This window comes from Clytia hemisphaerica, unplaced genomic scaffold (assembly GCF_902728285.1).
Source record: "Clytia hemisphaerica strain Z4C2 unplaced genomic scaffold, Clytia hemisphaerica genome assembly, whole genome shotgun sequence".
Taxonomy (NCBI): Eukaryota; Metazoa; Cnidaria; class Hydrozoa; order Leptothecata; family Clytiidae; genus Clytia; species Clytia hemisphaerica.
In genome coordinates this window covers 168721-195263 of record NW_027104429.1, presented here as the reverse complement: position 1 = coordinate 195263, position 26543 = coordinate 168721, and the positions used below count along the sequence as shown (strand labels likewise).

The 26543-nt window shown below is 35.5% G+C and overlaps 2 protein-coding genes across 2 annotated transcripts; both read right to left on the bottom strand.

The window, feature by feature from the left end:
- Positions 1-1547: 1547 nt before the first annotated feature.
- Positions 1548-18423, bottom strand: LOC136820561 (uncharacterized). The gene is made up of 2 exons (XM_067076749.1): positions 16642-18423; positions 1548-2230 (listed from the first exon to the last, which is right to left on the bottom strand). Exons 1-2 carry the CDS (start codon positions 18392-18394, stop codon positions 1548-1550), a joined length of 2436 nt encoding a protein of 811 aa, XP_066932850.1. The 5' UTR covers positions 18395-18423.
- Positions 18424-19823: 1400 nt separating this feature from the next.
- On the bottom strand, positions 19824-26328 carry LOC136820537 (thiamine transporter 1-like). The gene is made up of 4 exons (XM_067076725.1): positions 26246-26328; positions 21118-22244; positions 20850-20991; positions 19824-20152 (listed from the first exon to the last, which is right to left on the bottom strand). The coding sequence occupies exons 2-4, from the start codon at positions 22212-22214 to the stop codon at positions 20006-20008; spliced, it is 1386 nt and encodes a 461-aa protein (XP_066932826.1). The 5' UTR covers positions 22215-22244; positions 26246-26328; the 3' UTR covers positions 19824-20005.
- Between the last annotated feature and the right edge of the window lie 215 nt (positions 26329-26543).

Sequence of the window (26543 nt, the reverse complement as noted above, 5' to 3'; positions counted from 1 at the left end):
TGAATTTTTTTATTGGGATTGATTCCTTAGTATGTGTGCTTGCATCCGTTTTTTATTTCAAGCTAATATATTTTTTCGTTAAGTTTTTATTGAGCTTTTTCGAATCCCGAATGCGAATCCCGAATTCCGAATACCGAATACCTAACTCCAGCGAATCTACCAATAGGTAAATTACGATATAATAATAAAAAGGAGAAAAGTTTAGTGTAGTAAAAAAATTATTTATAAAATATAAAATATGGAAAAGATAATAACGAAATTGGAAATAAGTTTAACAAAACACCAAAAGTCCCACCTAAAGAAATTAATACCCTCCATAACACATATGCTTATATTAAAACCCGATTCTCCTTGAAAAGTCTATCATTATTTCTGTCAGTTACCGATTTTGATTACCGATACTTCTTTCGTTCAAATTTTCCCCTTTTTTCAGGTACTCGTCTCCCTAAGGGGGGGGTAGGCAGAAATGGGTGCTGGTGGGTAAGTGCGGACGATAAGGGTCGTCCCCCCTGGTGAACTCCTACCCATATTTTCTTGAGAAAATTTGTATTGCGTGCCACTTATATTAATTTTCTTATCCAGCAAAAAATGTAATGGAATATGAATTCCATATAGAAAATCTAATTTCAAACCATTGTAAAACAAAGAAAAACAGGTAAAAACAGATTTTAAAATAATAAAAAAAAAACGTATGTCTGGTTTTAAGAACTGTTACAGATTCCATATTTTCTTTAAACGTCGTCTTAAGGAGTCAGAAGTCATGGAGTTTACAGAAACTGAGCGAGGAAAGCCAAAGATAATAAAAGATGGATGCATATACACGTTCAAGACGAGCAGGTTGAGAACATTGAGTGCATTTTAAGACGCAAGGAGAGCCAATGTCATGCCTATGGGATAGTGGTTGAGGCAGTACAGACATGAAATATGTCTATACCAAGTAATACAATCCTAAGTACATGGTTCCTCAAAACACTGTCTATGTTTTTATACACTTTTTTGGCAAAATATTTTCAAACACAGAATATCTCACTTCACCACCTAACTTGAAATATTGAGCTTTTACTTATTTCTGTATTAATGATTTATATACCTATCGGGAAGTACTCCGCCTAAGATGCCAGTTTTGACATCTTATCACTTCTAAGGAAGATTTCTGCGTTTAATCCAAAGAAACTGTAAACGCTGTTCGTAAAATATATGGGCGGGAGTTCTTACAGTATTCTTGGGTTTGGATTCTAATTCAGACTAGATTTAACATTTAGTACATACATCTCAAGAATAAAATGGCATTTTTGTGAAAGGAGTGAGCCTTACTTGGATAATTGACAATTTATAATTGAGAATGCTCTTGAAATGGCATTCAGTAGCTAAATTCCATGATGGCGATATTCTTAGCATATTCTTAATTTTTTGGCCATTTTCATTCTTATAAAGTGTATTCTTATAAAAAAAGCGTGTACCTTCCCTTTTGACACCTGTTTTTTTTCTGTTCTTCCTGTTTCCACCAAACCAACGCCTGGAATTTTAAGTATTTATACCATCATTGTTTACTTCTTTGAAATTGGGAACTTTACCTCTGATGATAAAGGTTCGCTGCTCATACAGTTTGATAAGGATGTGTTTCTCCTCATATCACTTGATAAAGAGAATCTGTTTCTCCTCATATCACTTGATAAAGAGGATCTGTCTCTCCTCATATCACTTGATAAAGAGAATCTGTTTCTCCTCATATCACTTGATAAAGAGGATCTGTCTCTCCTCATATCACTTGGTGAAGAGAATCTGTTTCTCCTCATATAACTTGATAAAGAGGATGTGTTTCTCCTCATATCACTTGGTGAAGAGAATCTGTTTCTCCTCATATCACTTGGTGAAGAGAATGTGTTTCTCCTCATATCACTTGGTGAAGAGAATGTGTTTCTCCTCATATCACTTGGTGAAGAGAATGTGTGGCCTATTTGAATACTTGATCTAGTCGGCGACTTTCGGTTTGGAGATGACGGATAATAACCATCGCCACCGCCACGACCACGACCACCACCACCACCACGACCACCACCACCACCACTGCCACCGCCACCGCCACCAATATTTTTAATTTCTGTGAATGAACTTTGGATCCTATTTACCTTCTCAATGCTGGCAAGCATCTTCAGAGCGTATCTGATCATGTTCACCGGATCTTGTAAATACTGTTTTCCATCCTCATTTTTATTGCGAATCACTACACCTATAAATTGTTAAAACAATAGCAAAATAACATAGAATAATGCACAATTCTTAAGTTTGTTAACAAAAATTGACATCTCGCACATTTAGATTAAAAATGGGCACCAAAATGGACTTTTGACCTTTGATCCAAGCAAGAATCTGAAATCATATTTGAAATAGTCTCTATTTTGTTTGGCGCAAAGTTTTCGTACACAGAATCATCTTCTCTTAAGCCTATTTTGATTAGGGATTGTCCCCTGGCGTCGTGCAGGGATATCATAAACAAAATGCATCCAATAAGCCCTAGAATATCACAAAAGTTCTTGAAAATGAGCACAAATTCTGATACAATAATCAAATCAAATTAATTTCTTGAAAAAAGCTTTAGCGTATAGATTTTAAAAGTCAATTTCATTGGCATTAGTCCTTTGGCGAAATAGCCTTTCTTGTTTCAACAAAGTAGCATAAATAGGGTGTTTCATTCTCATCGCTTGGGACTAACGATTGCGGAAATTTTCTATGGAGAAATGAAGAGGGTAAGATCATTTTGGCCAAGGAAAGACCCTTAGAAAGTCAACTTTTGAATTATAATAAACTGATTAAAATAAACTAGATCTACAGAATGAGGTCATCTGTCTGATTTGGCCGAATAAGTTCCCAGAAATGGAAGATACGCTTCAAAATGCAATTTTTATGAGGCCTCCCAGTCGACCCTCGATTCACGTATTCACGAACAAAATTTTGCCAATTCACGTATTCAAGCACGGAAATTTTTTTTCGCTAAATATGATACCTTTTTATGGTTTCTTTAAGCAATTCGACCTATTCTTATGCCAAACATTTTTGCCAATATGTAGTTTTCTGCAGTTTTGTGACCTTATTGTTGATAGCGTCGACCTTTTAAGGCATCTTTTACAGCTATTTAAGCTTTATTAAAGTAATGTTTTAGGCCTGACGTGCCAAAGTTACAAAGAAATACCCCTCTGGCGTAGGGTGGGCCTTTGGTGTGGGATTTTCTTCCTCGCAGACCCGTAAGAAGTCTTTTTTTAATTTTAAATCGAGGTTTGGCCAATCAAGGTTTCGGAAGCTGTAGACTTCAACTCAAGCTTCAAAGAGGTGGAGCGGTAGGATGTAAATTCAAATATTTGACCCCCCATCTCATGGAAGGAAATTTATGGAAAACAACAACGCGAGCGAAGCGGGCGCGAAATTTTTCGATAATTTTCGCTTTTTTAGGACTAAAAAAACGGCCAAGTATGCCTCATTTGGTCACACAATTCTTTCGAAAATCTTTGATTTTATTTAAGGGCTCTGACCATAGTCTAAAAATTTGTTAAGGGATTTGAAATAAAACTTTTATTTTGGATTCCCTGACACTTTTAACAAAAAGTTGTCTTTACAAGTTGTTTGGAAATTTATTCTATCAAGAGTTATAAAGAATTTAATTACAGAAATGATGTTACGAACTTTAAAAATAGGTTAATAGAGTTATATTACCCTATTTTGCAAAAAAATGCTAAGTTTTAATCGGTAAGTAACCTTTTTCTTTCCTTTTTTTTAAATTGTCTGCAAAGAATTGAACTATTTGAAATTTTTTGGAAAAATGTTCTAAATTTGATGTATCAAAAATTATTCGGATGAAAAATTGGTCAAAAACCGGTATTTTCAAGATTTTGAGACAAAGAAGCTTTTACAAAGATTTTCCGAAAATCTTTTCTTGGTTTGGTTAAAGATACACCATTTAACGCAAAATTTTTTCAAAATGTCGCGAAAATAAGGTCTTCAAAGTTGAAATTTTTTTTTCAGAGCCCTGAACACTGACATCTTTTGACAAAAATCTGGTACGGCGAGCGACGTACCTGCCGTACCCGGTGCAGCGTTCCAAGAGTTTCGCTCAAGAGAAAACTTAAAATTTAGAATGCCTAGATTTGAAAAGGCATCATGTGCATCATTATCTATGGGAATTATTTATTAATTGTTCGATGCTGCATGCATACAAGATGTTTTAGAACTACTTTTGCAAATTATTGGAGTAAGGAGCAAAAATCCTCTGAGTCTCTAAGTTGACGCGGTATCATTTTGTGTATTGTATTGTAGTAACAATATGAGTGACTACGGAGAGACGACCATTATTAAACGCTGACGGAGAAAATTTCCTCTAGATTCTTTTGTTTTTCTCTAGGCTCTCGTTGGATGCAGTATTTGCATCACAAAAATTGTCATTAAAAATGAAAAAATACGTCCTCAGAAAAATACCGAAAATATTTGTTTAGATATCTTTGATGATTTTTATGTTATAAAGTTTTATTATTTTGAATGACTTTACCGTAAGTTAATATGTTAATATGACAATAAGTTAATCCAAGACTATGCGAGCAAAGCGAGCAAGAAAACTTTACAGATTTAGGTCTTAGATTTTTAGAATAAATTCCTTGTGTTTTAGACCGTTTTAGACAATGATTTGCTTTTCACGTTCACGCTAAAAATCTCAATTCACGTATTCACGTCGGAAAAAAGGCTCATTCATGTGTCACGCCAGCCCCTGGGGAGGGACTTTTAATGACGTCAGCAGCGTTTGAGAATGAATGAAAATTGTTTGACAAAAGAATTATTTTTACAAAATATGTTTCTCGATCAAAGTATGAACATATAAACGACTGGACGTCTATCTTGTAATTCACAAACGAATTATTCTCCAATTTATAAGGAAGTTGGGCAAACATCTCATAATTTTGCGCGCGTTTTTCAGTATTTTAGTTCCGGTTAAATGGTGTACCGGTAACATTCTTAGCTTGACTGTATTTCTATTGTTTTATCATCATTAAAAACACTTTTCCGGATTTTTTTTGATCTGATTACCCATTTTCAAAGCTCTATATGTCTTTATTTATTACCTCAGGGAGTCGAATTAAGGGAAATTCCTTTTTTATTGGGAAATTCCCTATTTAAACCGCAAGGCAATAAGTTAGAAATTTTTATCCTTTCAAAAACTTGTCGTTTGACTATTACAGTAAAATGGCAGTTTAGTAAACCATAATATACCATTATTTTGGTAATAAAAGAGATGACAAAAATAAAAACAGATAAATAACTTTATACCTTATCTCTATAAGAAGATATCTATGAGATGGACACAAATTGCTAATATTTGTAGACTAAATTTTGCTTCAGATGAGATGCCATTCTAACAGAAGTAAAGGCTATCAGTAACATTTCTTTCCAAATTCAACAATTTATTTGATCGTTCTTCTGCGGTGGCACTTTAATGAAAATTATGGCTAGTATAGGATCTTACAACGAAAAGATCTTGCTAAGAAAATCTAAGATCTTGGATAATATAGGGTCTTACAAGTTCTTACAAGAATATGTCCCAAGATTATGAAAAAGAAAACAAGATTTCATAAGATAAGATCTTAGAAAATCTTGCAAACAACTTGTCAAGAGATCTTAGATAATATAGGATCTAATATGGCTCTTACAAAAATATTTTCCAAGATTACAAGAGGGAAAACATATTGTAGAGTACGAACTTAGAATATCTTCTCAATCTTGATAAAATCTCTAAAATTTTGCATAATAAAGGATCGTCTAACATTCGGTTGAAGAATCGTCCCAAATTGTAGGAATTAAATCCTGCTTGAATTTGACTTGGAGAATTCCAAAATTTAGAGCGACCTAAAATAAAAAAGACGACTTGAAGTCGAAAATTTCGCCTAAAGTTTAAATTGCATGGGGAAAGCAAGAAGTAGAGATTGAAGCTAATCTGAAATCTACTTTACATCGAGCCTTGATGAAATAATTTTATAAGAACAACGAGGCTCAAAATCGCTGAAAAAATAAGACCAATTTAAGAACAATGGTTGTTTAATTCTTGAGAACTAATAACCCAAGGGTATCACCGTCTATCAAGAGTTATTGACTTGATTCTTATAAATTAAATGCTTATAGCTCTTATAAGAAAAATAAATATGCTGATGTATTGCCCACCATCCCTTGTTTACTTTGTAAGAATTAATAACTGAAAGGTATATCACCGTCTATCAAGAATTATTGATTTGATTCTTATAAAGTAAATGCTTATAAGAAAATAAATATGCTCATATTGTGTGACATCCACAGATCTGTAAAGCCCGAAGGGCTAGATTTGCGGCCTTTATCGAAAAGTGAAGCAAGTTTTGGTAGCGTTTGCCGCCTAATTTTTTTGATCTCGCGCTCTGAAAACAATTAAAATGCTAGATCCTATCCATCGGAACGAAATTTAAAAAGTCAAATTTTTGCTTCACTTTTTTTTGCTGGAGAAAGCTTAAAGTTGCCTATCTAGCCCTTCGGGTTTTACAGATATCTGTGGTGGCATCCCTTGTTTACTTTGTAAGAACTAACTAAAATTTTAATTGTTTATAATTGTTTTATTCATCTCTTGAAACTTCATTTTATGCACAGATACGGTTTTCTAGAGAGAAAAAAAGTAGATATATTGATAAAAAAATTTTAAATGGATTTTTAATTCTTGTTTTTCTTGATTTTAGACCTGAGGATGATCGCAAGATCGAAATATACATATATACTGTCAGGAATAAAATATCACTATTGTTGGTTCATTTTGAATATCTTCTAAGCTTTTAAGATAATTATTTTTTTGTTGATTTCGTATTTCGTAGTAGAATCTTTTTAAATTAAATGCAAGTAGAGCAGGGTTTTGGAATAGTGTTTTTCAAAAACTCGGGAAAGGTGTATTGTACACGCTTTTTTTTATGAGAATACACTTTATAAGAATGTCCATAATGAAAATGGCCAAAAAATAAAAAATATGCTAAGAATATCACCATCATGAAATTCTGTTACTCAAGCTAAGAATGCCATTTTGAGACCATTTTAAATTATAAATTGTCAATTAGGATCCTTAACCTAAGAATGTTGTTAGAATATTTTAGGATGATTCTCCCAAAAAACTTAAGAATGTCCATGCTGAAATGGATTTACACCATTCTTATAAAAAAAAGCGTGTATGTCAAAGACGTAGAAAACTTGTGTAGCAATCTTTAGCAAGTGTACATAGCCTCGAGTTAGTCATGAAATTAAAAAATGTTTTTCTTTTTATAAGCATAACGTTTCTAAGCATGCTGAGACCTGGGTAATCAGTGAAAAAAATAAGCATATTAGTGAGCTTTGGTCATTGGTCATGGGTTGTGTACTTTGGAAGATTCATTTTTCTTTTCCATTTTAAATGAACCTTAGAAGAATTCAGTGAATGGAGAGCTTGCTATTATTTGCACTCAATTCGGTGGCAGAAGAATCTACAGAAAAAATCTATCTCTGTTTTTTTCGGAAATATAAATAAGCATAATTTGTGCTTGATTCCAAAATATAGCTAAGCATAACTGAGCCTGTTTTTTAAATGAACCTTAGAAGAATTCAGTGAATGGAGAGCTTGCTATTATTTGCACTCAATTCGGTGGCAGAAGAATCTACAGAAAAAATCTATCTCTGTTTTTTTCGGAAATATAAATAAGCATAATTTGTGCTTGATTCCAAAATATAGCTAAGCATAACTGAGCCTGTTTTCCAAAGAAAATATGCTTATAGAAAAAATATGTATTATTTCGTAGCCCTTGGTACCTTGATCTACTTAACAAAGAATAAAATCTATCAGCCCCTGTAAGATCTTACCTAAAATTCTTAAATCCATGAACCCTTTTGACATGTAAGATCTTGCCTGATCTTGCAAAATTCTTGAATCCAAGGAAGTAATTGCAAGATCTTATCAAGATTTTCGACCAGGGGGGCTGGCGGTGTCACTGAACTTATGCCCCCCTCAAAAAATGCTTCCTACGGCACTGTCTCTAAAGTGCAGAATTTCAACTGCGTGTATACTTGTATCTCTTTTATCGCTGGAATAATTTTTTTGTGGATTAAAAAATGCCATGTGAAAGTTCAAAGCCTGTGTTAATAGAATATCCTTATGTGAATCCCGTACTCCACTCCACTCCACTCAAAAAGGCAAATTGAACATATTTCTTGTTTATTTGTCGTTCTTCAAAAGAATCTTTTGTTTTATTTCGGTTTATTTAACTTACTTTTTACACCAAATCTGGACACCACTCTCTATTGTCATACTCTGTATTGTTTTAGCTTTATTGTCAACTTTTCCTTTGTTGTGAATAAAAGGCAAGTTGCGATTTGCATATCTTTTGATCACGTTACTATTTTTGACTCTTAGGATTGGTTAACTTTTTAATCACATGATCAAAAACTATGCAAAGCAAACCAATTTAAGGTACGCAAGCTCTAACTGTTAATTAACCTGGATATTCAGGCTGTAAACTATTTCACAGTCTAGCTTTTGATATTTTATGTTCTGGTTTACAGCCTGGTCTCCCTAGAACGATTTGCATTCTCAGATCAGAATGCAGTCCGCTTGTTTGTACCAACTCCACTAAAGCCGTAAGGGCACGGAGAAACACTGCAACAAAAATAGGGTGAGCCTTAACCAGGCTAGGTAACCCTCTACTTGCTACTGAACATACAGCTTTCTGTTAAATAAAAACATGAAAAAGAAGAAACAGGGGCGAGTTCATTTTCCAAGAAATCATGGTTAGTCATGGTTATACATGCAAACTTGTTTATGGATACTTTGGTGTAATCTTTAGATTTTTTAAATGGCTTTAGATCATTTGTGTAGTTGTCATCGTCATCTCATCATCGAAATCATTTTCCAATTTACTCATTTAAAATGAATTGGAACAAGCTAGATGCTGAATGGACCTACCTGATGATGAAAGTTAGATATCAATGCGAGGAGAAAAATGAAAAAAATCAGTCAGAAAATATAGCGTTTAGCGAAAATGCATAACGCAATAAATTCATCATTGATTGTTGATGGGGGGAGACGGAAGGGTTGTAGGGAAAAAATAAATAGAAAGTTCTGGTCGCAAAAATCAATTTAATTGACAATTGAATCAGGCTTGATGGTGAGCATTGTTATCAATAATGTTTTTGTGTGAAAAAACATAAAAATATGAGGAAAAAAACCCAATGAAAATCTGTAAAAACGGCGATTTGCGGTATTTTCAACCGGGAAAAAAATGTTCTCAAAAATTGAACTTGGCCATGTTTTGAGCATTGCGAATACGCATCTTTCTGCAAAACATCAGAAAAAACTAAGGATGAAAATTCGAGAAAATGTCAAAAAAACGGGTTTTCCGGCATATTTCCGGCATTTTCGGCCTGAAAAAGAATGTTTTTCAAAAATCGGGCTCCATCACATTTTAGGTATTGTCATTTTGCATCAGTGTGCAAAATTTCATAAAAAAATATAATGTGAAGCTCGAGAAATTCAAGAAATACTGTCTTACCGGCGAAAATAGGTTGTTCCAGCGATTTTTAAATAGTTCCGGCTTCAAATATCAATTTTATTGAAAATTGAAACATGCTTGATGATGGGCATTGTTATTAATAATGTTTTGAATTAAAAAGCAACCAATTATAAGGAAAAAGTCCAATTAAAATCCAGAAAAACGGCGATTTCCGGGATATTTCCAGCATTTTCAGCCGGAAAAAAATCGGACTCGGCCATGTTTTGGGCATTGTTAATGCTCATCTTTGAGCAAAAAATCAGAAAAAACTAATGATAAAATCAGGAGAAAATGCCAAAAAAGCAGTTTTTCCGGCATATTTTTTTTTTCGAAAATCGGGCACTTTTTAGGAATCATCATTTTTGCATCATTGCGCCAAAAAAGCCAATCTCGAGAAAAGCTGGTAACAGACGAACGAACGAACGGACGACCGGGACGGAAGAACACAGGTTAATTTATAGGACCTCCACCGGGGTACCCGGAGGTAGATCCAAAAATCGTTTACACGATTTCTTTTCAAAACTTAATGGATCTTCTCCTCGTTACGTCCTTTGTCTTAAGAGGCGTACCCAAACCTGCCTCTTGTAACAATGGCAATAGCGAGGGGAAGATCGATTATGTTTATAAAAGAATTCGTAAAAGTGATTTTGAGCTTTTATTAATTTCGCTTAGCGAAAGTATTACAATAGCCTTCCGTGTGTCTGGCTGGCGAGACATTTTTTGGGGCGCAAATTATGGCGTGGGCGTTTGGCTGCGGGCGTACTACGGCAAATATTCTAAAGGTGGACTCACTCACAAAGATAAAAAAGTGATAAAAACAGGGCTTTTCCTAATAAATAAAATACGCTAAAGCTAAGAAGTGTAACCAAGCCTTTGTAAACATTCATCGTGAGAACTTTTTAATGGCTGCTTGGAAACTTGCTGCTGCTGTATAAATAATATTTTCTGATCTTTTGTAGAGTGTTTATAGGTTTAATATTTGTTTACTACTAAGTACTTTATGTTTGTGTAGTTAGTGAATGCACCAATAAATTGATCATGCTTAGTAAGTAGTACAAAAAGAGTTAATTTTCCACAACAAACAAGAACATTACTAACCCTCTCTTCTCTTCTTCACCAAAACTACAAAACAGCACAGGTATGATCTTTTTTTTCTTTTTTCACCAGATAGTTATGTGTTAATAGTGAAACCAGTTGTGACAAAGAGTCATTTTTAGCAAGTACCATGAAGTCCGGTAACAGAGGGTAACTTGCACAGCCATCAAACGACTGACCAATCAAAGCAGCAAAATTTCAAAACAAATGAACTATGCAGCTCCGCTTGCAGCTCTAGCCTACCATTTTTGTTTTGATTTAACTTTGTATTTTAATGACCAAATGGGTAATTCATTTGAGGGCTTATGCAAGTTACCCGATCTCACGGGCGGTATTTCTTAGAAATCATGTCAATTGAAATTCAGCAATCATTTTTGTATAATCAAAACAACCCTGCCTAGACACTGCCATACATTGTCATTGTACGATGATTTACTGTGGGTAAGGTGGGGTATACAGATAATACAGCAGATTTCAAATTAACCTATTTTCACCTTCGTACAAAGGACATTTAGATCCAGCCCCACCGTACACCACCGTACAATGTACAGCGGTCCCTCGTTAATGATGACAGTTTTTTATTCGATGAAGTTTGATTGGTGTTCGATGAGTTTGGTTAGTAAAAGTTCCAGCTTTTCCTCCCCGATGGGATGATAGATATTGCCTCGCTCTTTAAGTTTTAGCGTGGACGTCTGCTAATAAGCCATTGGAATGTAAAAAGAATGGGCTATAAGGTAATAAATCAAACTAATCGAGCTTCAATCAAACTTCACCGATCTTGATACACCTTTTGCTAATTAGGATTTTCATTTTGAACCATGGTACGTTGTTTGTATAAGATTCCCATTTCCGCACTATGATTCTTGTAACTTTTCTGGAATCTTTCCCCTATATATTTTTCACGGGATAATCGGCAAGAGATTGGGGAGGGTTTGTTTAATGGGGTGCAGTTTAAAGCAGTTATAAAGGAGTCAAAGTTTAATAATCTCAAGAAGTATTATTTCTTTAAAGCTTAAAGTTGGCTAGTTTTTACCCTGCAATTTTCTAGTCCAGAAGCTGGAGCTCAACTGCACTCATTTTCTTTATAAGCATAACGTTTATAAGCATACTGAAGCTCAAATTTCCAGAAAAATTAAGCATATGCTAAGCATACCTTTGGGCTCAGCCAAAGAAATCTTTAGAATCATAATTTCCCAGACTTCAGAAAATAACAGAAGAATGAAGAAGAGAATTACAAACAAAATTCGAAAAATTGGTGATTTTATTTTGTTTAATCTCTTATAAATAACACAACTTGGTCTCTTAAGAATGTACACTATCTAAACTTACAAATTTTTTTTACCAAGCATAGGGTTAAGCATAATTCGAGTCTCAAAATTGAGCTTTACTTAAGCATAGTGAGCTTCAGCCGAAATTTACCGTATGTTTATAAAAAAAATGTGTGTGCTCAACTTTTTGCCTTTAATGGGCTCTTCCAGAAAATGTCTGTACATGGGGGTCCCGGGGGGGGGGTACTACCCTTGTCGACCGACGGGGGTGCTCCGCTGAGGATCGAAAAATGGACCCTACGTGGGACTCGAAATTTGCGAAAAAAGTGACCCTGAATGGGACTGAAATTCCAAAATTTTCTCAAATTTTCTACTTTTTCCTCAAATTTTCCAAAAATAGGCACCCTACGAGGGACTTATTTTTCTTTTTGGTGTTTTTGCGACCCTACCTGGGACTCGTGGAGGTCAAAAAAGGTACCCTGACCAGCGGAGCATCCCCGTAACCCATCTTGCCCTAGTACCCCCCCCGGGATGGGGGTGGAGGATATAGTGTCTGGAGGGGAGGGTAGTGAAAAATCTACAAAATTTGCCTTGTCCTGGGGGGGGGGGTAAACTTGCTCTCGATGGGATCAACTGATGCTTGTCCGGGGCGGGGGGGGGGTTAGACCTGCTGTCCGGGGGATCAAAAGTCACAATGTCCAGGGGGGGGATTTCCAAAAAATGTTATATCCTTCATCCCACCCCCATATTCGAATTTTTTCTGGAAAAGTCCAATGATTTTGATGGTGGTGGGCCATCATTTATATCAGAAAGCGAAGATAATATACAACAGATTTTTCTGCCTAGCCATTTTTCTCAATTTTAGATAAATTCTAATGTTTATAAAAAGAAGTTGATATAAACTTTGCGCAAGTGAAAGAAGTCTTTATCACAAGTTCCTTCAAAGCACAAAATGAGGTTTCTGGCATCAAAGAATGAAAAGTTCATTTTTTTTTCTACGTTTTCAAAAAAATTTAAAATTATTCTTCTCAAGTATAATGCAGTTCTCTGAATTATTCTGAATTGAAAGATTTTGTTTACGCTTTATAGAATAGAATTCTTTCTCTAATTCTTTTAAGGAATCTTTTTTTTAATGGATTGAGATTTTTCATTAAAAAAAACAGGGTATCTATGACATCTATGACCTGTGTGTACAATACATTGTGTATATTTTGTGTAACGCTTCATTCAAAATGCATAATGCTGCAGGAGTCACGTTTCACGCGTCTTCGTCGTTGATGTTCAAGTATTATGCGAAATTTTCGACTTTAAGTCGTCTTGTTTAGTTTGGTCGTGTTCAGACCAAGGGTGCTTTTTCACTACGCTAGATAGATAAGTGGTTCTCATCAACGGTCCTTTTCATATATTTCTAAGGGTTGTAAAAAATATACCATGAAGATTCGTGCTTAACATCAGATTTTGATCGCTTCATATTAAAATTCTAGATTTAACGAAAATTGGTTATTAAACCTTTTGTTCTCCAAGAGAGGGGTAGAGGGTGGGTTTACATCTAGGAGAGAATAGATTAAGGAATACAATGATAATCGCACTATTTCTTTTGATTCCATCTTGATTCCTTTGAAAAGCATAATTGATTTTCCCTAATTTCTGATTGGTTCATTTCAGAATGCGACTATGGTTTTTCTATATTCAACCGTCTTAGATTTCAACTGGACACAATACGGGTGCTTTTTCACTACGCTAGATAGATAGGTGGTTCTCATCAACGGTCCTTTTCATAAATTTCTAAGGATTGTAAAAAATATACAATGAAGGCCTAATGACCAATTAAACCAAAGTTACACCGAAAATAGATTGTTTCCAATAAAATAGTATTCAGAGCATCAACATTTATCAGCAGTGAAATGGTTTGGTTTTGCATAAAATGAAAGAACTGCCTCCACTGTTGGAGAGCTGCTTATAAAAACGACTGATTTATGATTACTTTCAGTTAAAATTTGTCATACCATGCTGCAATTAACTCTAAATTCAAAGGATCGTAAATCCATTTTTGATGAATAGTGATAGAGGGAGAAGAAAGTTGTTTTGAGTGGAAGTTGAAAAAAGGAGTATCATGTCTAATGCAGAGTGGAGGCAGATGTATAAAGATACGGTGGATACCTATAAAAGTGTGTATGGAATCGCCTTTCAACCACCGACATTCGAAGAGTGTGCCGCCTATCAGACATCAAAGTCCAACGCAAATCTTCACTACATCACAAGGTCAAAGTTAATTTCCATCCTCCAGCCGAAATCCTTCATTTCAAGGCCCCCCCCCAGCGGTTTGCGTGAATGCGTGAATGGGCATTTTCGGTTGCGCGAATGCGTGAAAATTGGAAAAAAAGGTGCGTGAATGCGTGAATTTAAAAAACTTGCGTGAACGTGAAAATTAACTTTTTGATTGCGTGAATGCGTGAATCTGGGCTATTTTGTGCGTGAATACGTGAATTTTCCCTTTTTCCCACCGATCATGTGCAGTTTTCCCGATTTTCCAATGTCTCCCCGATTTTTCTCGAAAATTTACCGATTTCCTGAAAAATCGGGTTATTGCGTGAAACTCGAGGAAAATTTGCGTGAATGCGTGAATTTCGATAAAAAAATTGAGTGATTGCATGAATTGAGGGTCCGCTGGGGTCCTCTTTCATTCAAAGCCAGGATTATCAATCTGATCAGCTGAACCAACATTTCCGACCATCTTTGTAAAGTCCGTATTCAAACATTCAAAAGGGGATTCCTTTTTCCTCGCTTATGTAATCTATTTAAAAAATGAAATAGCAATTAAGTCGTTACATTTCTTAATTCCCATATCAACTTAGTACTACTTAAGCATAAACTTAAACTTTCATGTCTGAACAAGACCTTTATGTTCTGAATTGTTATCGACAAAGTGAGTGTTAATCGATTCTCCCACCCTATGTTATGATTCTATCACTGGCTATTTTTGAAAAGCGTTGATGACATTTTTTAGTTGTGTTTTCAACAGCGGTAAACCTTTCTTATCAGGACCCCATTTATTTCTCAAAGGCCGAATGGCTCTTAAAATAGAAGGTTGGTTTTAGTATATGATAACGTTTTTTTAGGGGATATATTTGCAAACTCCTAGCAGTAATTAAGCCTCCCGTTTATTAGTCAGCCCCGGTGACTCTTCAAATCGGTTCGAAGATTTTTTTCCCGCTGGTCGTCGTCGTTAAGACTTTCATTTTTAATTCCGATTTCGGATTTTTTCGGGAAACAGGATTTCGGGATTATTTAGCGCGCGAAAATAATTTTTTCTTAGCAAGATAAAATTAGAAAAGAAAAAAAACACATAACATAAAAAGAAGCCTTATAATTAATAATAAGAAAAAAAGAAGAGAAAAAAAATTCTTTTTTGCGTCATATCCAATAGTTAATAAAAGATGCTTTTGTATTGTAAATAAAGAGAGCTAATTATAGAGAAAGCATATGTGGAGAAAGTGAGTACACGTTTTTTTTTTTATTAGAACCTAGTTTATAAGAACATATAGGCTGAAATTCGTCGAACAATTAAGAACATCTTAAGAACATGCCCAGCCTCACTTTGGAAAAAAATGACAAGAAACTGCAATTCTTTCCTCTTTTTAAGCAGTTTTAACCGAATTTAGGGGTGGATCTTCAAAAGTCGAGAGTCAAATATTGTCCAAATTTTGCCAAATTTAAGTGCTCTTTATTTTGTATCATATTGTCGATTTATAGTAGTCTGAAAAATTAAGAACGCATTTAAGAACATTTTAGGCTGAAAATTGCTAAAAAAAATAAGCACATCCAGGCTGAGCCAAATTTTAGGTGTTCTAATAAAAAAAAAAACGTGTATATCAAAGAAATTTTTTTCCTTCGAATAATGTTAAAAGTTATATACTACTTGTAGTGTAGACTATTTCTTCTAACTGGGTCTTTTATTATTCTCATGGAAAGAGTATAACAACAACGGAATAAATCTTTTTCACCGACTTCTGCTTTGGATACGGATTCCACTATGCACTGCTCTGTTTTCTTCTGAACGTTTCAAGCAAATTGATACGTTCTTTCAAGCTGCTCAGATTTTAACAAAGCCAGATTTCTTATCTGTACTTCCTATTAATCATTCTAAGCCTTCTAAGCATTTTGGGCTGACTTTCCAGCGCAGCTGGTTTATTAATTTTTGATTTCTGAATTTTTGATTTTGATTTTTGATATAGGAAATAGATCTATGCTACTTGCACTTTCGTAACGAACGAGTAGAATTGCAAATCAATGCAGACGAATGAATTGCAGTTTGACAAAACGTGTTTTCTCTATACAAAAGTATGAACTAAAAGAGACCCTGGTTATATGGACCAGGATATAAATTATAAACTCTACACCATAGTCATAGAAATTTTATTTCTCTTTTGTTAGTTGCGCTGGAGACCTCGTAATAAGCGCCCCCGCTAGACACTTACAGATACTTAGATACAAAATGCATTCCACAAAAATAAGTCATTAGTTTTTCATTGTTTGAGACAATTTATTCATTGTCTATAAAAATCTTCAGATATTGCAAAATTATGAGATGTTTGCCCAACTTCCTTATGCGTGAAGCTATGAATGCCATCCTCAGAAGCTTTAGACTTCTTCCTTCCTTACAATTAGCTTGAATCAATGTAAATTAAAGACGTTAGAAAACTCTCCCTACCTACCTTTTATTTGGACGCCATTCTTCCATGATGATTGCCAAAAAGCAGTCAGAAAATCAGGAAAGAGCCAATTCATATGTAGAAATTTTTCTACAGAGGTTGTAGGGATATTGAATGTGACGGTGACTTTCATTTCAGATTGACCAGACGCATCTGACGGTTCTGATCCAATCGCATCATCATTGCTGAGCCTTCTGCAGCAGCATTCGACAAGTGGCAGATAATTTACAACAGAGGCAGAGAGTGATGGTAAAAACAAATCAATGATCTGATGTTCACATTCCGTCCAATTTTCCCCACTCTCCTTCAACAAGACCACATGAATAATCAGTGATCCCAGCTCCCAATGTCCTCGTGTTATTTTTGTAGCAAACGGAAACTTCTTCTGGAATTCTTCTGTCAAAAAAGTTTTCTTTATCTCATTCCACAAACTCAATGATTGACCAGATTTTCGGTCAGCGTATTCTTTAAAAGAAAGTTCAGTTGAACTGATTTTGAACTCAATACGAATCATATGAGCCTCGGCTATGTGAGAGTTTTCTAACCTGTAGTCGACCATGTAGGCTTGAAGAGAACTTTCATAATTTGTTAAAGCCATATGGAATCGATTTTCAATGTCTACTGCTTCTTCACAATCTAAATCAAAGTCGACATCTTTCTGAAGAGCAAATTTGACGTCAAGTTTTAAAGATTTCTCACTCATCTTTAAATCTACAGCCTCGAACTTTTGGCAGATATCCTCCAATACTTCCGACGTATGCGTGTAGCCCTCAATGCTCAGAAATGTTTGGATTCTACCATCAAAAAATTTCAGAGGATCTACACTAGTTGCCGAGGAAATTGATCTAAGGGTATACAGCTGCTGATCGTACTCATTCGTTCCTATTGGGCCATTCTTTTTCAAGACATCCAAAACAAATTTTACGGCAAAAAATAGAGTTTCTCTTATTTTCTTCCATGTGTCACAATGAGCCGGTGCCTTTGGGTCTTTGAAAGATCCTTTATCCATGTCATCACATTTTGCACTTGTCAAATGCATCGTAATGTTGCGGAAAATATGAATGATTTTTATGGACAGTCGTAATTTCAAAGAATCGCAGATACCACCGATCGTCCTATCAACGCATCTTTCATACAATTCGTTCCACGCGGAAAGGGAATGTTTATTCAAAACACAATTGAGACACATCTTACAAGATGAACAGCACACATACTTGTTTTCAACACAATCATACTGCTCTGAATTACACACATTACATTTATGAGCACACTTCTTTTTTGAATCACAGCATATGTTCTTTTTGCATTGATCTTTCCCACAAATGGAACATTTGTGGTCACAGTCAACACAGCACTTAGTCCGGTGGTTCGATATATCTGAGCAAGTCCATCCAGCATGGTGACTTGGGCTTGCAGAATGAAAATCTTTGATTTCACGGAGAATCTCCATCAATGTATTGATATCCAGTCGGTCAATTGGAATGCTCGAGTGGAAAATATCCTTGGAAACATCTAGGTAGATAGCATCTCTTACTGTAGGAGTTGTGAAGATACTGCTGAACTTTTTCCGCACCTTGTCTTTATGGAGTGTGAGAATCTGACTCAATGCTTCGAAAGCGTTTGGTGATGATGGATGAGCAGTAAGCGAGAAATCCATTAGTAATTGTTGTAAAGCATATTGGCCGATTGAACAAATACCAAATAATTGTAGATGATGCAAATGTAATGTCGTTGATGGTGGTGCAGCTGTTGCCATTGTTTATTGTTTTATTGTTTTTTTTTTGTTGCGCTGAAACGATAAAAATGATATGTAGTCATAAAACTTCATGTATTGTCTCTGGATACAAATTTATGTTGACATACAAGAGATCAACATGGGACAATTTAACTGGACCTGTTTTAAACCCTTAAATTTTACGTATTCAGTTATGTCCATATATATTTTAACAAGTGATACTTTTATGGACCTACCTGGTTATGCATTTAACAAATATAATTGATATCTACGTGAGCATGACCGTTAAAGAATCATTCAGAACACAAATAGTGACGATCTATCCAAATTAGTCGTTTGTTTCTTATAAAAAAACGTTTAGAAACCAAAATTTCATGCTCTTGAAGTAATCTTTCATATTCAAGACTTCGCGAGCAAAAAAAAAAACATCTATCTCATAAAAAAATTGAGTAATTTGGCTAAAAACATTGATCTATGCTTATTAATAGTGTTTCTTACAGATAAACATGCGTTTTTTGAGCCAACAAATTTTTTTTGCAAAAACCTGCTTGAGCCATCTTTTACCTACTTTCGTACAAAAAATCTGAAAAAATTAATGATCCAATTTTTCACAAAGTCTAAAAAACCCGTTTTTTAGCCGTTTTTTGGCCCAAATTGGCCCAAAAATTTTTTTTTTTGGAAAATCGGGCTCCGTCACATTTTTACCACCACCATTTTGCACCTTTGTACCAAAAATCAAAAGATTCCTATGATTCAATCCTGAGGAAAGTTGGTAACGAACGAACGAACGAACGAACGAACGAACGAACGAACGAACGAACGAACGAACGAACGAACGAACGAACGAACGAACGAACGAACGAACGAACGAACGAACGAACGAACGAACGAACGAACGAACGAACGAACGAACGAACGAACGAACGAACGAACGAACGAACGAACGAACGAACGAACGAACGAACGAACGAACGAACGAACGAACGAACGAACGAACGAACGAACGAACGAACGAACGAACGAACGAACGAAAACGAACGAACGAACGAACGAACGAACGAACGAACGAACGAACGAACGAACGAACGAACGAACGAACGAACGAACGAACGAACGAACGAACGAACGAACGAACGAACGAACGAACGAACGAACGAACGAACGAACGAACGAACGAACGAACGAACGACGAACGAACGAACGAACGAACGAACGAACGAACGAACGAACGAACGAACGAACGAACGAACGAACGAACGAACGAACGAACGAACGAACGAACGAACGAACGAACGAACGAACGAACGAACGAACGAACGAACGAACGAACGAACGAACGAACGAACGAACGAACGAACGAACGAACGAACGAACGAACGAACGAACGAACGAACGAACGAACGAACGAACGAACGAACGAACGAACGAACGAACGAACGAACGAACGAACGAGATGAGATCGCTTATATTAGAATAATTTTTTAAATTCTATAAATTTTCAATTCTAAAAAAAAGGTTTCAAACCTGATGCTATCGTCCGAGGTATCAAAAAAAAAAAAGTATTATGGGAGGGTTAAGATGATACAAGATATATAATATAAAGACAAGACTTCATCTAGTCAACCTGCAAATTCAAATAGTTGAATTCTTAGATGTGTCGTTCTTCTGTCGGCCGGATCGACTTTTCATCCACGCAAAGGACTTTTGCAAGACGTGCCATAATGGAAGCAGAAAGAAGATCAAAGCCACCAAAACAAAATAACATCCGTAAATCACGAACTAGAAAAAAAATATTTAAAAATGATATACACACAATTTTGCTCGCATTGTCTCCCAATAAACCAACAAGGAATGAAGGTCACATGTAAAGTTTTGGAGAGAATTAGAATAAACGAAACTATTAGTAACCACTATGTAATTTAGGACATTGAATGTTTTTACGGTACCAGTGGCGTTAGGGATATTGACGTACTGGCTTCACTGACAATGTGCAAGTCAACGTTTTCATCAAAATCACTCTAGAGATCAGAATATGATAATTCGTTCTATTATTGTGGATAAAAAAAATGCTATTGCAAGTGCAAGATCTATATTGAGAAAGAGATGTCAGACATTACAAAAGAAAATTAATGTGCTCGTTACTTTTTCGGTGTCCTCTCTGTATAGTGCTTGTGTTGAGGCCCCAGGGAGCACTTAGGCAAAATTGGGTACGGAGAAGTACTGCTGGTCAGGGCCTCTCTCTTAAGTTTTGAAGATATCTGACAGAGGGTCCCAAATTTACGAATTTTCAAAATGTTTATATGATTTTGTACAATTTTCAGAGTAGAAATTAGAAAATTCACAAAACATTCATATCTGACAGGGTCCGCTTTTAAAACTCCAGTGGTACGTCTCCGTCGGCCATCAAGGTTACCCCCCCCCCGGGGTTTAGGCTATAATTATCATATCCATGCACACATCATGTACAAAACTATACCTGCTTGCTTTCAGGAAGGTCTAATCCATTTTTATCAACAACGATCAACGTCAAAATACTTTGCAAACAAACAGCGACCAGAGTGTTCCAACCAAATACTAAACCAAAACCATCCATCGTCAAACGATTTGCTATCTGAAAACTTTAATCATGAAAAATATACTGACAAGTTGAAAACATATACCTTATCGACAAAATTATTGCTACTAATTAGTTTTGGCATTCATCTTCTGTATTCATACCAACTAAAGAAAACAACCCAACCTACCTTGCAACAGTCAAACTGAAAGCATACGATGCTCTGAAAATCACATACATGACGTAAGCGATCGTGACGTCACTGGTCCACGCCATGTTAAAGACCATGGTGCTTTGCACGATAGAGAGACAACCAATTACAACTTCCGATACTGAGTTCCAATCAACTTTAGCGATAGAAAAGAGAAACACACAAACGGCACTTGTTATGGTGCCTGCAGCAAAAACAGCTCCATTGTAAGCTTTCTTGATCTCATCACCTTGCAAAGCTGACCACAGGTTCATGACGTAATCTTCTACTTGTAGGCCACCACACATTGCGATGGCCCAAAAACATGACCATTGTAAAAGTTTTTTATCAGAATAACATGATTTGAAAGTGTGCCAAATATTTTTAAAATATTGTTGCAATCTAACGGAACAAGTTTGTGGGACAATGTTTTTGCTGGAAGTTATCTGGTCGGTTTGATCTTCATCGTCTATCCTTTCCTCGTTGTCAAACCGTTCGAATCCTTTCTCCTCTTTCATGGTTCCAAATACAGAACCTGTGACTTTAGGTAAGAAACAGGCAGCGATCACTGAAACAGCCACACTGGCCAACGAAACGTAATTCAATTGTAATAGATTGACTGTATTTGTCGATAACAGAAGTTGTCCACTCAAATCACCAACACCTTTGCCAGCTAAAACAGCAAGTCGAGTATAACTGGACACTTTCTGGTAATGCTCACGATCTACAAGTGCATAGATGTAGGAGTAATAAGCAACTTCAGTGGCACTTGCAAGACCATAAGTCATTTGCATAATCTGCATGATCAAAACACCTTGACCCCAAACTAAGATAACACGTGTGGCCAGGTAAGCTAAGGATTCAATGATGACTAGCGGTTTATAACGTAGAAAGTCTGTGGTCATGAGTACTAAGAATAAGAAGACGAGATACGAATATGTGGATATAGGGTAGATTTCATCAGAAATGGTTTTCTTGGGGATGTTTTTAAATGTGCTGTTGAGGTATGGTGTGAGGAATGATTCCGATGGCTTCATCTCTTTGAAGAAACCATACAATGAAAGGATCAGGGTGGGCTTCATCCATTCTCCAGCCATGTTTTCAGACTATGATGACAGCAGGTAAACCTGGAGAAATAAAGCAAATATAGAAATTCCACAAACAGCAATGCTATATTGTTTTATAGTCTTAGTTCCAAGCAATCCAGGAATGAGGCATCGATTAAAAAAACTTACAGGTAAAATACCTATGCGTAAGAAAAATGGAAAAAGATTGAAATACAGCCAGGATAATACTTTTCAAATGCAAAACTTTTCTTGATATAAATCGGAAGCTGCGCGTATGCACATTTCTTTTGGTTCAATTCCGAGTCTTAGAATCAACATTTATAGAACTTTTTCCCACCCTACTTTCTGAATGAACTTTGCTTTCTGATGATTTTTGACGGCACTGAGTTCATGAAACAGACATCACCTTCGTTTTCAAAAATTATACTAGCCAATAGCAGAGGCCATGGTACGCCCGCGCTCATAAGGGAGTATCGAATTTGAGGAAGTGTTACACGAACATAGCCCTTGAATAACCAGAAAGAGTGCCAGAGAGCATTTAATCAGACACTATAGCATAAACACGTTAGCAGTGTCTATCATCGAATACTGAAAAAATATAAATGGCAAAGTCAACCACTAAGACACTAAAGTAGGGTAAAGTAAAAGAGAAATCTTTTTTATTAAAAAAATTTTTTTTCTTAAACTGGTATATACTATTACCGGAGCCAGTCCCGGCACGGGTCTTTTGTGTTACAAAAGTTAATTGTCTTTAAATAAATAAATAAAAATGAAAATATCACAACCTCACTCACGGAAAGACGACAAGACTTCGTTCAGCTTTTGATCTTTCAGTGCTACTTGGTCTGGGGTAAATGTGCGACTCGCACGTTCACCTCTCAGACAAGCAACAACTGGGGCAAAGTCGGGGTTCTGACTTTACAAAGGGGGGAGGACACTATGTCACTTCTTGCACATATAGTCTGAACAGGTAAAAGAGAAATGAATGTCAGTTGAGAACAAAATCCTCCATGATCTTTATTCTTCAATTGAAGTTGTTCGAAAGAAATCGAAATTTTAAAACCAAAATTGCTCAACATTCAACATTCATTAATGCTCGTGGTGCACTTCGCAACTTTTTATCTAATTTTCAATGGAAGTATAAAAGCGCTCAGCGACCAAAACAAGCTTTACTGCAAAAGTCTCTTATTTAGTTTTTATAGTTTTATAGTTTTATAGTTTTAATTCTCTTTATCTAAATAAATCTTTTAAATACGTAAAGCCATGTGTCCACTCCACCGGAAAGTTTGCAACAGATCGGTACGGATTAGACTAGTAAACTAGTCGTTGAAAACAGACCCATATACAAAAAATCAAGCTCCAAATAAAAAGAATCGAAGGGGTGAAGTTGCGTCTCTTTTCTGAATTTCAACGACTAGAAGCTACTTCCCTCAAAAAAACGTTGTTTAATTTTACAACATTTTTTAGGTTTTTGAGATTCCATCCAACTTTTTTGACTAAATGATATTTCATAGTAACATTGAACATGGGAACATATAAATAAACGAGCATTTCTAAAAACGCAATAAACAGAAAGAAAATAATGCAATCCCGCACGGGTCAGACATACAGAAATCTGTATGTCTCTCCTTACGATTTTAGGTGAAGAAAAAAAGGCGTTGGAAGTAGCTTCTAGTCGGTTATTTTCCTTTTCTCTCACGGGCGCTGAATATTTAATTAGTTTTTACATTATTTGATTGACAGTTTTATTATTAGACTATGCTATAGTCTAAGACGAGTTTCATCTTATCTAAGTAAGAGGAACAAACGTGAAGACGGGAATTTTTTACGGGAGTAGCTGTTGTCTTAGACTATATCAATTTGGTAGAAAAGCGTAAATTTTGGATTTTGGTTAGCGGTGTGACCGGCCGGCCCGGTTCGAACAAATGTTAACAAACAGTCGGGTCTGACTGGTAAAATTTATAAAAATTAATAAAATTTCCAAAAAATCTAAGTTAGAATTTGTTTGTGGGCCTTGAGGAAATATAACAATCCCTTCTAACTAATATTGTCAAAAAAGCTTAAGAAACAGCAAATGCGTTTATGTAAGGTCTTCAGCCTCCAAATTATCATACAAGAACATTCTTCTTTTCTTCACCAGACCCAGAACCATCTTGCTCAAAGAAAACAACCATTTTTTGGATAAAGTTCACTCCCTACTTCCCGTGTTGTTTTGGTTTTCTTACCAAGTTCGTCTATAAATCTGCAGGGATTTTCCGCAAAAATCACCGACCCTTCTCCAAGGTCGGTAAGGGCAAAGATAAAATCGAGAAAAGCGCCAAATTGATATCGTCCGTAAACACAGAATCTATCCGCCGCGAAACATATTACGTTTTATAGTATACAAACTATGTTATATCATAATATTATATTATACGGACGATAACATCGTCTATTTTATTATAAGTAATAACCGACTAGTTTACTAGTCTAGTACGGATTGGAAAGAAGAAGAAAAGCGATCTGAATCGTTTTCCAAATTCCACTTCGGACTTTTTAAAAGTAGATTCTTTCTGTTTACAACTTTCATACAAAAGAAATCGAATTATTTTATCTGTTTTGATCCAAACACGTGAACAACCGTTTACGTGAAAAAAATATGTGGCAACTGGGTCGAAGATAATCCTTAAAACAATAGAAAACGTTCCAATCCATACCGATCCGTTGCAAACTTTCCGGAGTGGACACAAGGCTTAAAGCAAAAGCGCAAACAGAAGAACGTTTATTAAACAGATTAAAGCACATATTTCAAAACAAACGATTCACTCGACGATTAAACAAATAACTCTGTAGAAAAGATTAAAACCTACGAAGGAAAATGAAATAAAAGACGAATATAAGCAAGGTTTGAGTTATCAAGTCAAAAACTGGGTTATCGTTTGGATTTTGTCTCTCGCATTTCAAAATAGATTATCGAAGCGTAGTAAATTTGATCTGAATAATCAGGACATGGATTTTCCGAGATTCGACCAGGCCTACAAAAAAGCCGACAAACCGTATCTTTAAACGCGCGAGCGCGTTGCTCATGAAGGCGCCCTGCGGGTGCAAAAACTGAGGAACAAATAACCCCATTGAAGTTCATGAAATTATGACAAAAACATAAAAGCTACGTCCCAAATTTGAAAAAATGGTCAATTGATCATAGTCTTCTTATTGTTTTCCTCGAGAATGAGCTCGTGTTCAAGCAAGGCTAAAAGAAGGAGCTTGTCAAATTACGCCGTACCACTTTTCAGGACCATTCATTTTATCAAAAAGCTTAAGCCTTAAACGGACTTTTGAGATTTATATTTCTCCGCATAAAAATTAGTAGCCAATATCACGCTGAACAAACATCAACATCAAAACATTTCTCAATACCTAATAATAATACCTTTAGAAGATGAGTGAAAGGTATAGCATCTTAAAGGTGGACCAGTATTTTGGGGCCCCTAGAACCAGCATTGATGGAACTGAAAACTCTAAAAATGAGTAACGGAAAAAATCTTGGAACCATACATTTGTTTGACTAGATTTTGCAAAAAATGAGGTTTATATGTTCATATTTTAAAGAAAATATGAAATCGGTAATAATGCAAACCTATATTTTTGGGGCCATCAGAAAAAAGCTACCTAGCGATTGAAAAATATTGTTGAAGTTTTGAAAAAGAACTTTTCGGAAATAAAGTTTCGCATGCAGCAAAAATTTTTGTAAAGCTTTTTTTCCTCTCGATTTGAGAGAAATTTGACCGACGTTCTGGGGGCCACATACTGTAATTAATTCATTGCAATGAACATAGATTTGAAAGATGTGTAGTAAGTAAGTAAGTATGTAGAAAAAGATTAAGTATGATCAAATTAATTAAACCACTGGAATTTAAATTAACTTCACGTCTAGAATTTACCTACTGTACTTTCATTTTCTAGTCAAATCACTGATTTGTAGGGAAAATGGGGGATGGTACACGGAGGTCATTAAAAATATCTAGCTTGAAAATAAATAAAGAAACCTAGCACCTGATGTATTTTTTAAATGAGATACTTACTTTGTTGGGTAGATATTCAATGTTTAATTCGTCACAAACATCACCATAATAAATCGTGTAATATTTTCATATCTCAACTGTAAAAAAGTATAAAAGATACAAGTCAAAGTACAGAGATTGTTCATTCTTGTTATTTGACGTCTTTCAACACACTTGATAAATCAAAACAATTCGATAAATGTTGACTCAGTCAGAACGCTTACTCATTACTTTTACTTTTATTAGGCTAAAAGCAATACTTTGAGACCTCACAGTGGATCGAGATATGTATTAGATGAAAATTAATCGAAACAAGAAG

What these genes read in the sequence shown, in the direction of transcription:
- LOC136820561 (XM_067076749.1), bottom strand. Translation starts at nt 18,394, where the DNA reads ATGGCAACAGCTGCACCACCATCAACGACATTACATTTGCATCATCTA. An exon ending in GAATGGCGTCCAAATAAAAG is followed by an intron (nt 2,231 to 16,641) that starts GTAGGTAGGGAG and finishes AACAATTTATAG; the next exon opens with GTGTAGTGATTCGCAATAAA.
- LOC136820537 (XM_067076725.1), bottom strand. Translation starts at nt 22,214, where the DNA reads ATGGCTGGAGAATGGATGAAGCCCACCCTGATCCTTTCATTGTATGGT. An exon ending in TTCAGTTTGACTGTTGCAAG is followed by an intron (nt 20,992 to 21,117) that starts GTAGGTTGGGTT and finishes TCATGATTAAAG; the next exon opens with TTTTCAGATAGCAAATCGTT. An exon ending in ACCTTCCTGAAAGCAAGCAG is followed by an intron (nt 20,153 to 20,849) that starts GTATAGTTTTGT and finishes TTTTTTTTCTAG; the next exon opens with TTCGTGATTTACGGATGTTA.